Source organism: Labrus mixtus, chromosome 23 (assembly GCF_963584025.1).
Source record: "Labrus mixtus chromosome 23, fLabMix1.1, whole genome shotgun sequence".
Lineage (NCBI taxonomy): Eukaryota > Metazoa > Chordata > Actinopteri > Labriformes > Labridae > Labrus > Labrus mixtus.
The window spans coordinates 17,374,345-17,387,475 of record NC_083634.1 but is presented as its reverse complement, the minus strand read 5'-3'; the positions used below and the strand labels follow the sequence as shown (position 1 = coordinate 17,387,475).

General features: G+C 39.1%; 1 protein-coding gene across 1 annotated transcript; it reads right to left on the bottom strand.

Annotated features, from left to right (window-relative positions):
* Positions 1–3,981: 3,981 nt before the first annotated feature.
* zgc:162171 (uncharacterized protein LOC565931 homolog) lies at positions 3,982–12,685 on the bottom strand. Its single transcript, XM_061031774.1, has 4 exons — positions 12,319–12,685; positions 7,230–7,360; positions 6,923–7,072; positions 3,982–4,872 (listed from the first exon to the last, which is right to left on the bottom strand). The coding sequence occupies exons 1-4, from the start codon at positions 12,512–12,514 to the stop codon at positions 4,669–4,671; spliced, it is 681 nt and encodes a 226-aa protein (XP_060887757.1). The 5' UTR covers positions 12,515–12,685; the 3' UTR covers positions 3,982–4,668.
* Between the last annotated feature and the right edge of the window lie 446 nt (positions 12,686–13,131).

Sequence of the window (13,131 nt, the reverse complement as noted above, 5' to 3'; positions counted from 1 at the left end):
AAGCTTTACTTGGTTATACTACATAAACATGCATGACATGACTTTTAAATTCTATTTACAGTGTTGATTTAATTCTATGATTTGAAAACATTTCAGGAGTTTTAAAACATTTATGCAGTCATCATTAAAAACATAAATAATGAATATGGATTAAATAACCTAATGAGGTACATTTTCCACATGGTCAAAGAGACAAAGAGAATATAGTGTTCGGTATGTTGTAAAGGAAGTGTGCTCAAAAAAGCAAAACACTTTAAATTCATACAGAGGTGTGCATGAACAGTTCAGCCTTTGAAATTCAAATCATACGCAAGAAGACAGAAAATCAATCAAGTGTGGACACAAGGACAATATTTTTAGAACAATACAGATGGAATATGAGGTGTAAATATGAACAGATGTGAAAAGTCAAATGGAATCCTGCAAAAAGAGAACTAATGAAGATGCTGACAAAACTATGTAAATAAAAGAAGAAATGGAAACAAGAATGAATTTACATAAAGCAAAACTTGTCTTGATACCTCACAGAACACAATGTGACAAATCCTTACGGTGCAGCTGTCGCTCCGATGCAACAGGTTTCTGGAGAAAGAAAATGCCAATATTCCATTTCGTCCTCAAGAGAAGAAAATCAATTCAGAGGGGAGGTTTTGAAGCCAGCACCTGCATATGAGGAGGATGTGTTTCAGACTGGAGGACTTCAAAGCGACCCCTGTACTAATACAGACAACTGCCCGTCCCCCTCCCCCGATATTCAGGAGATCTTTGTTTTACTCTTCCATCAATTCAGATTTTACAAAAAGAGAAAACAACAACAGGAAGAGCTGTAACAGGCTCGACTCCTTCCTAAGCTGGAGAGGAGAATGAGAGGAGAGGAGAGAGCTGGGGTGTGTGTGTGTGTGTGTGAGGGAGGGGTTTCAATTGTGTAGAAATTAAGTTACTTAACTTAATTAAGTTACTTATGTCATGATTTGGTCTTTTCTAGTTTTGTTTTTCAGTGTTTAGTGTTTCTTCATGTTCTAGTGTGTTTTGTTCATTCTTGAGTTCTGTGTCTTCAGTGTTTCATGTATTTATTTTGTAGTTGTCCTCAGTGTTTCTTGTCTTGTGTTCATTCCTTCCTCTGTGTGATTGCCCTCATTGTCTTCACCTGTGTCATTAGTCTGACCTGTGTCTGATTACTCCCTTGTCTATTTAGTCTCTGTGTTTCTTCCCTTCCGTGTCAGTTCGTTGTACGTGTTTGTCGGTGCGTATGTTATGTCAGCGTACCGGTGGCTCCCTGTGTTTTTGTGGAACTTGTTGAAGTAAGTTTTTGTTAAAATAAACAGTTTAGTTAATTCTGCACTTGGGTCCACACCTGCTTGTTTTCCTACTCTGACAACTTCGTTACCTCCGAAAAGAAAACTGGCGTAAAGAGCTGTGACAGATTTTTGTGTAAAATCAAATGTATGGATAAAACTGGAAGAAAATCTGGGTTATAGGTTTTTTTTTTTAATCGGGATGTAAAGTGGCATAAATTGTAAGAGATGTCATTACATTAAAAAGCATTATCATGAAGACAGCTAATGTTCTTACACACCAGCCTCATAAATGTCCTAATTTGTCTTAAATCACATAAAACTATCTTTTACAAGCAAGAAAAAGATGAAGTGTTTTCTAACGTGTTTTCTTGCAATGAGGCGAGGAGAAAAACGGCACCCACGTGGACCTACTCAACTATTGTGATGCATAGAGACGTAATAATCATCCATGTGTAGCTCAAAAGTGAGAAAATTGCTGCAGCTTTGAATACAACGATGCATAGTCTTTATACAAAAAAAATAATTGGCCAGGAGTTGGCATATAATTAAATCTAATTTTCTGCCAAAAATAATCGTCTTCATCTCCCTTCCACATCAAGCAGCAGCTTTCGTCCGTGTGCGTGGTTGCTAACCTGAATTAATTTGAAAACCCCAGAGGGACATGAGAGAATTCATCAGGTTTGTCTTTTATTCTAAGATCCAGGGATGTTTTTTTTGGTTCACTCACCAAAATGTCTCCTACTTGGAGCACAGACGGCGACATACTGTTGGCAGAATGACTTCAAATGAACCACTGCTGACAGACACAGCAAAACAGAACATTTTAGATAACCATAGGACTGATTCTGATAATGTTTCACTGGCTATAGATGTGTTTTTTAATTTGTAAATGTTACAATTTAGCTTTAAACTAAAGAAGCTAATCAAGGTTGGTTAGCTAGTTTTGGCAGCCTCAAGTGTTTGCAAAAAAAGGCTAACCACCTTTTGTACAAAGTCAGCAAGAGTATGGTGCTTTGACATCGACATGCTAACAATGGCAATGCTTTAAAGCCAATAATTAAAAGGACATGTTCACTGTGATGTTTTTTTTTTTTTCTGGTTTGGCATGCTAACTTCGCTTATTAGCGGTGAACCCAAAATACAGCTTAAGCTAATTATAGAATAAATTAACTTTTTCAGCAGCAGGCCTTTTGCTCTTTAACCGCAGTAAACAGCTTCTGTAGAAATGATTTAGTCCCATAGTTGTTGAGACATTTCAGTTCATGGTGGATCAATTGACAAGCCGTTCTGCTAGCATAACTGAGTGTGAAAGCCTAGTTAGATTTGAAAATGGTTATAGAATGAGTGAAGGGACTGTAGAAACATATTCAATGCTTTCTTTTGTACTAGCACATTCATCCTCACCATAGGAACGGTTTCATATAAAGATGTTTTTCATTTTACAGGGCCATCTATCAAGCATTGACATGTCGAGCCATGGGGCGGACGTTGTGAATGTCCTTTCTTGTCACCTGAGGCGCTCTCTCAGAAAAACTCTATTCACATCTTTCCTGCAGAGTATCTACAGCACATTTGAAATGGGTTCCTTTCAGACCAGTTCAGTGTGAGCGCTTCATAAATAAAGCGGGTTCACGGCAAACAGAAACGCATTAAGCTTACCAACAGCATGTTGTTATTATGGGTTTGCATGCTCAGTGAATGGGAACGTACAAATGGGTGGGCGTCAAATTCAAGTGCATTAGCCGTCAAGCAGAGCAGCAAATCGAGAGAACAAGCGTCTTTCAGAACCATCCATTTAATTAGTGTCCAAATGGTGAGCGTTTAACTACTGAGCGACACAGCAGTAAGCACAAACAGACTAATGGAATAAAAGAGTAAACGTGACATTGAGGAAATCTATTTCTCATGGTCATTCAACCTGACCTTTACTTCAAACATAAATGTGAGACTTCTTCTTCTGGTGATTGAAGTCAATATCAGTTTTGACTAAAGTGTTTGACATTTCAATGAGACTGTGTCGGTGTGTTTGCATCAACATTTTTCACATCAAAATGTGTTGTGTGATAAATAACCTAAAATCGCACAATGCCAGATGTTGTTATGACAGATGTTTCTCAAATTGAAGACACATTGATGAGAATACTGATGCGTCGAAGAAGGACAGACGTAGGATTAGAAAAGGAATAATAATGGGATTAAATTCTGACTTGTACCGCAGATAGAACAAAACGTCATGATCTCCGTCAATCAAGATCAATCACATGATTCCTCCTGTGGTTACACTTTGACACAATCAACACTTCGGCTGTAGGAGGCAATGTGTGGGTGGTTAACAGCTCAGACAATGTTGAGGTAGATAAGAATCTGCTTGCTTACACCCCAGATACAAATAAACCAATGTTTTATTAATTTTACATACATTACCAATAAATCCAAAAGCTGCTGCTTTGCTACAAAGCTCAGGTCAAGAACTGCAGCTTCATACTCTTCACATATAAAGAATACAATCTAACAGACAAAATACTTGAAGCACATTTTTGAAAACTCTATAGGTAGAAAAATATTGTTTTTTTAATTGCTGTTTTAAAGTGTGAAAGTGTTAAAACCATAAAATGAAACCTTGAAAATTACAAAGAAGAGACAGAGCAAATGTCATGTCTTCCCAAAAATAAAAAAGATAAATGTTTTGGACAGAAGTTTGGATTTAAAAACACAATATTTAAATTTAAAGTCTAAAAAAAAGTCCTTTAAAGGCTTTATATGCAAATTTTTGATCCAGCAGATGTCGCCTTTGAGCACCAGCATGAAACCAAAACAACTCGCGGTGCATTGTTGTGTTAGCATGCTAATGCTAGCGATCTTTATTACGCTCGTATCTTCACACTGCATGTAAATTTACCTGAAATGAGCGTGATCTAGAAACACAGTTAAGCAGTGAGTACAGTATGTTATTCTTCTTTTCTCTAGTCCCTCAATTAAACAACTTTTATACACGAGGGGAGGAGTCAGCCGGCCGTCCGGGCGATGTAAACAAACTGAAGATAGGACTCTGAAAACTCTGAAAACATCACAGACAGTGGGACTCGAGTGTTACACCCATTGTAGACAGTCATGACTCACAGAGTTATTTTCAGAGGATATACTTGATTTATATTATATTTAAGTGTGAAAAATCACAAATAAAGACTTTAAAAGAGAAACAAACTATTACAAAGTATCTTCTGGTGACTTCTCTAAAGAATTGTTTTTGTAAGTACAGACAGTGGGAGGATTTTAGTAAAAACAGAGAATAAACATAAAATAAAGTACATTTCTCCCCCTGCTCCGTCTTCTTCTGGTTTCTCAGTTCGGACCGATCCGTCTCATCGCCTCAAACATCGTCTCTGTGTTTATGTGAGGAACATCCTGAGCACCCACTGAGTCCTTTCTCCTTCGTGTTGTACTCAAATCGAGGAAGAACCAGAATTCCGCCGTCAGGGTCGTTTCTGGCGGCGTCACTCGATTCTCTCTCCTCCTCCACGGACATGATGTTCTTCACCAGGCAGGTGATGGCAGCATCAATGTTGGTGTTGTCCTGAAGAGAGAGGGTACATGTGAAAATTAAGTATGGGGCGATAAAGCGGGGGAGGGGTCTACAAACAGCTAGCTAAATTCAAGAGATTCACGAGATGCTAACCGTTCACCGTCCTAGTTTACATCCAGGTAGTAGAGAGTGGAGTGCAGGCCCTGTAACGAGCTACAGCCAGACTATGGATACAGCCCCAGCTAGTGGTGAGCGGCTGCATTGCAGTTTGAGCAAACATTTAACCAGCATTGAGGACAAATATGAATATTTGTATAACAGACTAGCCAGGGTGACGATGTTTAATCGTTTAGTTGACTAAATGTGCACATCCCTGGTGTGTTTATTTTCACTTTTTTTGTCACTTATTCTTGGCATACTTTCTTAAACATCAATAAAGTAAAAAAAAAAAAAAGACAGCAATGATCTTATCACCTTATAAAGTTGACATACAAAGAAAGTTGGCAGACCATTAGCATACTGTACACAGAGCAACATTTGGAGTCATGCTTTGGTCCAGAAGTATTTTTTAGCTTGTTGCTAACTGTGTCTGTGTATCATCTGTTGCTAGGTAGGTAGTGTACAGTGTGTTTATTAGGATTGTATACTGCAGAAAGTAAGCCTCCTGCTTCTGAAAAAAGACACTCATACCGTCGGTCAATGCTGAAACCATAGCAAAAACAAAACAATAGCGGGCGGTAAAACCAGAACAATGAACTGAAAGATGCTAAAATGCCCAGTAGAAGTGAAAGAGTTTGTCACATTGCACATTAACCTTGTCCACAGAAATACTAATACAATGAATACAGAGAGCGGGGGGGGGGGGGGGGGGGGTTGATATGTATAATTCTTACGCAGCTCTATATTCCGTAGAAAGAGGATTTAAAAAGTGATCAGAGGTTAAAAAGGGGGAAGTGAAAGTAGAGGTTAAAGATTCAGTGCAAAGGTTCTTCTTTGTCCTCGATGAAAAAACGTCGCTTCTAAAACTTGCACCTTCAGATCTATTGAATAAGTAGATAATAAAAATCAGCCAGATAGAACAGAAGTGCCTCAACGTGTGCTTTGTCCACCAATCCTTTCATCTTGACCTTAGCACTGGGTTACCCATGAATATGCACTTTACTGTTGCTGATTTAAGCTGCTAAATATGGCAAAAAATGTTATCAATGAGGAGCTTTTTTGGTAAGTTTTAACACTTTGTTACCCAGGAAACAAAAATACAAGTAACTTTATTTGACACCTTATTTTCTTCGTGTGCTATAAGGAGATAAACTTCACTGTGTGAGGTTTAGGGGCAAGTTTGTGCTGTATTTGTAACGTGCATGTTCTACTTCCTGTGTGAAGAAAGAAAAAACTGCCAACCCCGGGGTAGACACTAGACAACAGAACGTTTAAGTTTGGTGGTTTTGAAAGGTGTTTGCTCACTATCGCAGCTTTAAAAGCAGAGAAACAGACACTGAAAACTGAAATAAAAACTCTGGAGACAGAGAGAGAGAGAGAGAGAGGGAGAGATGGTGCATTCACACTTGCACAAATCTCCTGAGGTGATAATGTCGATAATGCACGGCGTGAATCTCAGACGAGGCTGCGCATGGGGGCAATCTCCATGCACGTCATGAAACTGCTTCATTGTGTTTTCTGTTCGTCAGTATGTTCTTCTCCGCTCTTTTGTTGACATTGTGAATGTGTCAAATTACGGGTAGAATTGATATAAAAGCAACAACGGTCATTATTGAATCAGACTCTGTTGCTTGGGTAAATAGATGAAGAACAAAGGTGTGAACTGAAGCCACCGAGTGCGAGACTGAGGGCTAAGAAGACACATTTTCAGGAACATTTGGTCAAAGAGACACAAGATGCAACGCCGTAACACATTGTGAAATCAAAGACTGGGGCACCAATGTGGAATCAGTATGAAGGTACAAAAATGAATGCCACAGGGGTTTGCTATGGTGCTGTAGCGGATTAGCAATCTGAAAAAGGGGTATAGACAAGAGCTCAGAGAGAAAATATGCACAACATTTGCATATTGTAAAGGCGAGAGATTTGAGTTCAGTCTTACCTTTGCAGAGGTTTCATACCAGCCGACAAATCCGTACTCTCTGGAGAAGTTCTCCAGTTTGGGCAGCTTGGGGCACAAACCATGACGCCGCTGGTCACACTTGTTGGCCAATAGAACCGCCGGAACTGACCTCCCATTGCCAAGAGCGACCTGACAGGACCAGAAAATACTCAATTTACACAAATAAGTGTGCCGTAACATGAAATGTGACATTTAAAAAGACTTAATTGCATGTTTTTTTTTTTGTGGTAACTTGAACAGTTGTTCTCCCTCCTCTCCCACTCTCTCTCTCCTTCATCATATTTACTTTTGAGTCCAGGTCTCCTTTCCACTTGATGATAGCCTGAAACGTGGACAGTCGGGTCATGTCGAAGACAACGAGGGCCCCCACCGCCTCCCTGTAGTAAACACGGGTCATGTTCCCATAGCGCTCCTGCCCTTTAGAAGAGAACAAGAAAAGAAGACAGAATGAGCACAGTCTCAAAAATTCAACTTTACTTTTTGTTAACCATGTCAAAGCTGGTCGTGTCATCCCTTTGTAGCTCTGCGGCAACGCCACAGCCTGTCTGAGAATTCATTTAACTGAATGAGATACCTGAAAAATCTCCAAGCTTGAATCTAAACTTGATTGCAACTTAAAACCAAGACAAGTTAAATCTTGTCTAAATCTTGTTAAAAGTGCTTAGTTAAATCCTGGTTGTATATATTCTCATTCTTAGTTTTGATATTTTTAGTGCTTATTTACTTTGTATTTAATATTATATTATGTTTAAATTTGCTAACATTGTGTTTTTTACTCATATTGTGTGTTTGGACAACCTGCTGCTGTAACGCCACAATTTCCCAGTTTGGGATCAATAAAGTAATTCTATTCTATTCTACTCTACAAGGAAACATCTCTAACTTGTAGCAAGTCCTGCCCTTACAAAGAGTTCATTAGACGTGTATATCAAACAAAAATAGCCAGATTTAAAGCCCTGATGATATGATTCTTTAATTGGTATTTAAATGCTTGCTGTAAATTCTCTTTTTATAAGGTGAATATATATAATATATATATATATATTTTTTTTTTAACCCAATGTCTAAACCCTTTACATCTTTAGCCATGACCCCAAAAAGTAACTGCGGGGCTATAAAAGGAACATTTTGGGTGTTTTCGCTTGAAAAATGTTGTTAACAATGAACAACCGTCCATTCAATTTACATATCGATTCATTGTTTAAGTTCTGCAACTCCACTATCATTGTCATGCTCCATAAGGGCAGAGTCAGAGTGAAGTTAAAGCTTCGGTGTGTGCATGCTGAAAAATGTTGTTGCGTGCAAGTACGTGCGTGACCATGTGTGTGTAACTGAATAAAAGAATAAGTCTCTATCCTGCAAGCTAACTTCCTCCACATGATCTTAATATAGTGGTGAATCAGCTCGTGAGGTTGTGATGCACACACACACACACACACATACACACACACACACACACACACAGACTGCACATGACCTACACAGCAAGACAACAGCTGATACAAATATTCTCAAAACGCACAACAAGCGGTCTGATAGTCGACCCTCTCAGACTTAATACAACATGTTAGCATTGTCCTACTCCGACTACGTTCTTATAACATTTTATGAATGACTCCTTCTTGCTTTTGTAAAACGAGAAGAATTAGTTATTTATTCAAACTCCCATGTCTATAAGTTAAAAATAGAGCTACAACCAGGACAAAATTCGCATAGCTTAGCATTAGTTAGCGAGCATAATCTGGAAACAATAAACTAAAAAGCCAGCTGGAGTCTGTCTAAAAGTATCAACTCAACAACTACAAGTGGTGGATTTAGAAGGAGTCTGTTTGTGTGACCCAACTTTTTCCATTCTCCATGCTAAGCTAATTGTCTCAGACTTGTGTAGCTTCATGTTCACTATAGACACATTAGTATGGTATCAATCTTCTGTATCAGCCAAAAAGGGAAAACAAAGTTATACAGTAAAAATTAAAGGACTAGTTTACCATTTTATCTAACAGAAACTTAAAACAGTAAACAAATCAGCTCGCCTGGTTCCATCTAAAAGTAATATCTGAAGTGTAAAAAGACAACTTGTGCATTAAAGGGATTTAGCGCTAGAGATATCAGGATAGCATTTATCTTGTAATCAAGTAACAAGTGGCCTATGTGTGTGAGAAGCATGAATCTCAATAACAGAGTGTAAAACAGAATTTCCCCCTGGGATTAGTAAAGTACATCAAAATCAAAAAATCAAGTGTCGTACCAAAGTTTCAATATTAATTTTTTTGAGTGACTTAGTTTAGTATGTACTACAAACATAGTTTAAGATGTTCTACTTTTACAAAACACATCAGTATACATACTCTAACCTATTATAATATACATAAGTCTGTAAATGACTTACAACAATAATCTTCCAATGCAACATTTCCATTTGAAATGTAGCCATGAATCAAGCAAACTTCAGTGTCTGTCCACAGAAAGTGAGTTTGTGTGTAGGAGAAAAACCATCAACTCTGGAGTAATGACCCCCAGACTGTGTGTGTCCATGTGTCCTCACATAGCAGACTTTTGGGGACACTTTTCAGTTCATGTACACACTCTTTGGGGACCAGTTGACCAATTGGGGTCAAAACAGCGTCCACCCACCACTCCCCCTACAAGGATCGCAAATTATTTAAAAAGCATCTTACACCTGTCCTTAACTCTTTATTTTGATCAGGAAACATGCATGACTTGACTTCATCTAGATAAGTGTTAGCTCACTTATTCAAAACAGTGATGCAATCATCATTTTGACACACTGATGATGATTATGTGTTTATGTGTAAGAGAAGAGCCATTGACTCCAGAGTAGTGGAGGGAATCATCGCTGGTTTTATGCTCCAAAGTCAAACACGGCTGACGGCCTCAGCCAGATGTCTCCATGCAAATGACGGCTCTTATCAGCAATCACATTTCAATATCACCAAAAGGCCTCGGCAGGAGAAGCTGAACTACAGTGTGTGCAGACGGCTGGGCATTTCCAAAAGAACATCAAATTAGGTGCAATCTGAGAGGCGTGGTGTGTTTTATAAGAACACAACAAGCTCTTCTTTGTAGTTATCTCGACAGGAATGGGAAGTACTGAAGCGCTACCTCAACATTTTATCAGCAGAGACAGCTTAACCACAAGTTCTAGACGGTTGACACTTGAATTGTGCATCATCATCTTCAGATGCGTCAGCAAGACAGAGCCAAAAGATCTTTGGTTGCAAAGTGTAGATAAAACGACTCGAAGGGTCAATGTGATGATTTACTGTGAAAACAGATCTGACATTCAAATGATCAGGGCAGAAATATCTGTCAAGCTTCTATGACTCGCCGAAGCTTCAATCTAAAAAAAAATTGTCAAATTTAGGTCATCTTAAATTGAATCTATAATTTTAAGAATCCAATGACGACATGTCACATGAGCGTGTGTCTAAGCTATAATTGATGATACAATGTGCCCCACTTCGAGTACTACAGCCTGGCGCATATCGAGATTTCACTCATGTTCAGATCTGAGAACTAAAACTGTGTTAGTGAGTCACGGTACAAAACAGAGAATTAGAAGTCCGCCTGGATTCATAAACATTTGGCACAAAATCCATGAAATACACATCGACATATTATGTAAGCCATTTAAACTCTCCTCTTATAAATCTGAATGTGAAGATGGAAACAAATAGAGCAGACTGATATATCGTCTGCAAATAAGTGAAACTCTTCAGGGCAAGCAACAACGTCCAAAAGAAGGGTACGTTTTTCTCTAATTGGGGGCCTCCCAAAGGAAACGATTTGATGCTGTTCTTTTACGGAAAATCAACTTTAGGGTCGCGACCTCAAACTGAAAGGACTTGATATCCCCTCCCCCCCCCACCCACGATCTCCTCCTGCTGCTACATCAGAGGATGATCCAGCCCGTCCCAATGTTCTGTTCCACCTCTAAAGTCTAAAGTCTAAACACACATCTTTAAAGATCACTTTCTGTGAGCTCTGAAACAGAACGGTCCTGTTTTTGGCTCCATGCACTTTCCAGCTAATCTAAGCTTAAACTGTTTAAACAGTTTGTGTAGCTTAAGAAGGAGGGGAATTGTTCACAACCCATACATGAACATTTCATTGTTCAGCTAATCAGAAATTTCACCATTTACGGTTTGTGTGCCAGGCCAATATGGTGGAGTTAAACAGTACAATAATAACCTCTATGTGTAGAAGACGGATAGTTAAATGTGTACTTTCTTACAATGCATTAAGTCTCACAGGTTTGGAGTACCAGAAATGTAAACTTCAATAAGAATCTAGTAAAAAACTAACAATATAGATACCTGTTTCGTAACCAGGGCAACAACATAGGCACCAATATTGGGTAATTTGTTGTTTCCAATGAACAAATGTGCAGGCAAACTCCTGCACACTGTCTCAAATGCACAAATACATTGGCATCATTTCAGTAGGGAGTAACGCTGCCAATGTATACGTGCAATTTAAACAGTGTGAAGGAGTTTTTGATGGATTCATTCCTCTCCATCACACCTTTCCTTTTAGAAAAAGTACTAATATAGAGTAGTAATATTCAATATTATCCATCATTCTAGATTCTAGACCAGTTTTACCAAGGGGGGCCAAACTGGGGCCAGTTGTTTTGTCAGAGGGGAACATTAAACCCAGGTGAAAAATTTACAAAGATGATCATTTAAAAAAATATCTATATATTATGCTCATCGTTAATGCATGATTTATATTTGTTTCAGTAACAGAATTTAATACTAGATTGTGAGTCCGGTTGTTGAGTCAAATACTGTGTACAGTGTTATTAGGGGGGGTGCTTCCTTTTGGAGGGGTGGCCACAGGGGGGGATCAAACTCAGGGGCACTGACCCCTGTTGGCCCCTGCCTAGAACCGCCCATGCATCATTGACAATAGAAGAGATCGTTTTTTTAAAATACCGAGTATCAGAAAGTATTGAAGCTATGAACATTTTGACAAGCTCAGTTTGAAGATGGGAAAACTTAAGACAAAATACAATTTAATTTTCTACATAAAAAAAATGATGGCTGTTGTAAAAAGTCAGACTAAACTTTGATACAACATTTAAAAAAAAAAAAGTTTAACCCAGTCTAAAGATAAGTGAAGTTGTAACATGTTAAAACAGATAGTTACATATGACATACTGTCTCTTATTTGACTATGCAAATACTATGTAAATATTTGCTTTTCTATAAATACAAACGTCTCTAGCTCTTATAACCATTTAACGACAAAAACACATTTCCAAACACACACACACACACACACACACACACACACACACACACACACACACACACACACACACACACACACACACTGTTTCTTGGACTCACCGGCGATGTCCCACAGCTGCAGCCTCACCATCGTCTTGTGGTCCCAGTTGAGCATCTTGAGGGCGAAGTCGACCCCGATGGTGGCTCGGTAGTGCTGGGAGAACACCTGGTGCACGTAGCGCTTGATGATGGACGTCTTGCCGACTCCGAGGTCTCCGATGACCAGGACTTTGAGCAGGCGCTCCTGCTGCTGCATCCTTTTACTGACAGTGAGGTCTCCAATTAGTATTACGGGTTCCGCATGAGGAAGAGATACAACAACAAAAAAAAAAAATACGGAGGGGTTTGGCTGGTGACAGTCGGTCAGAAGTCATGTAAAGCGACCAATGTTTGACACTGAAAGTTGCATAAAAACGAACCTAAAAATGCAAAATTCACCGGATTGAGCATACAAGTTGACTGTAAGATGTCATTAAAAAAAAGTTAAAATGAGTGTTTCATTCTTTATAAAGCACCAAAAGTCGCTTAAAAAAGTCCGCCACTTTTACGGTAAGTCCTGTCGAACTTGCTGCATATAAAAAGCAGCTGCAGAAAAAGTCAAAGAATACGTGTTGTTATCTGTGTGCACACCTCCTGCTGTCTGGTTCTGCTGCCAGATCTTTTCACTGCGTTCAGGCTGTCAGCTGTTCCTGCAGGAGCTGTAAGGATTGGCCACGCCCCCTAAACTGTAAGTGTGTGTGTGTATGTGCTGATTTAGTTGACTTTACGGGGTCACTTATAACATTATGTTCACGCTTACTGGGGACTTGTTGACCAATTGGGCAGCCACCCACCAACTCTCCTCCACAAGGAAGTAGAGTGAGGAGTGGCAGA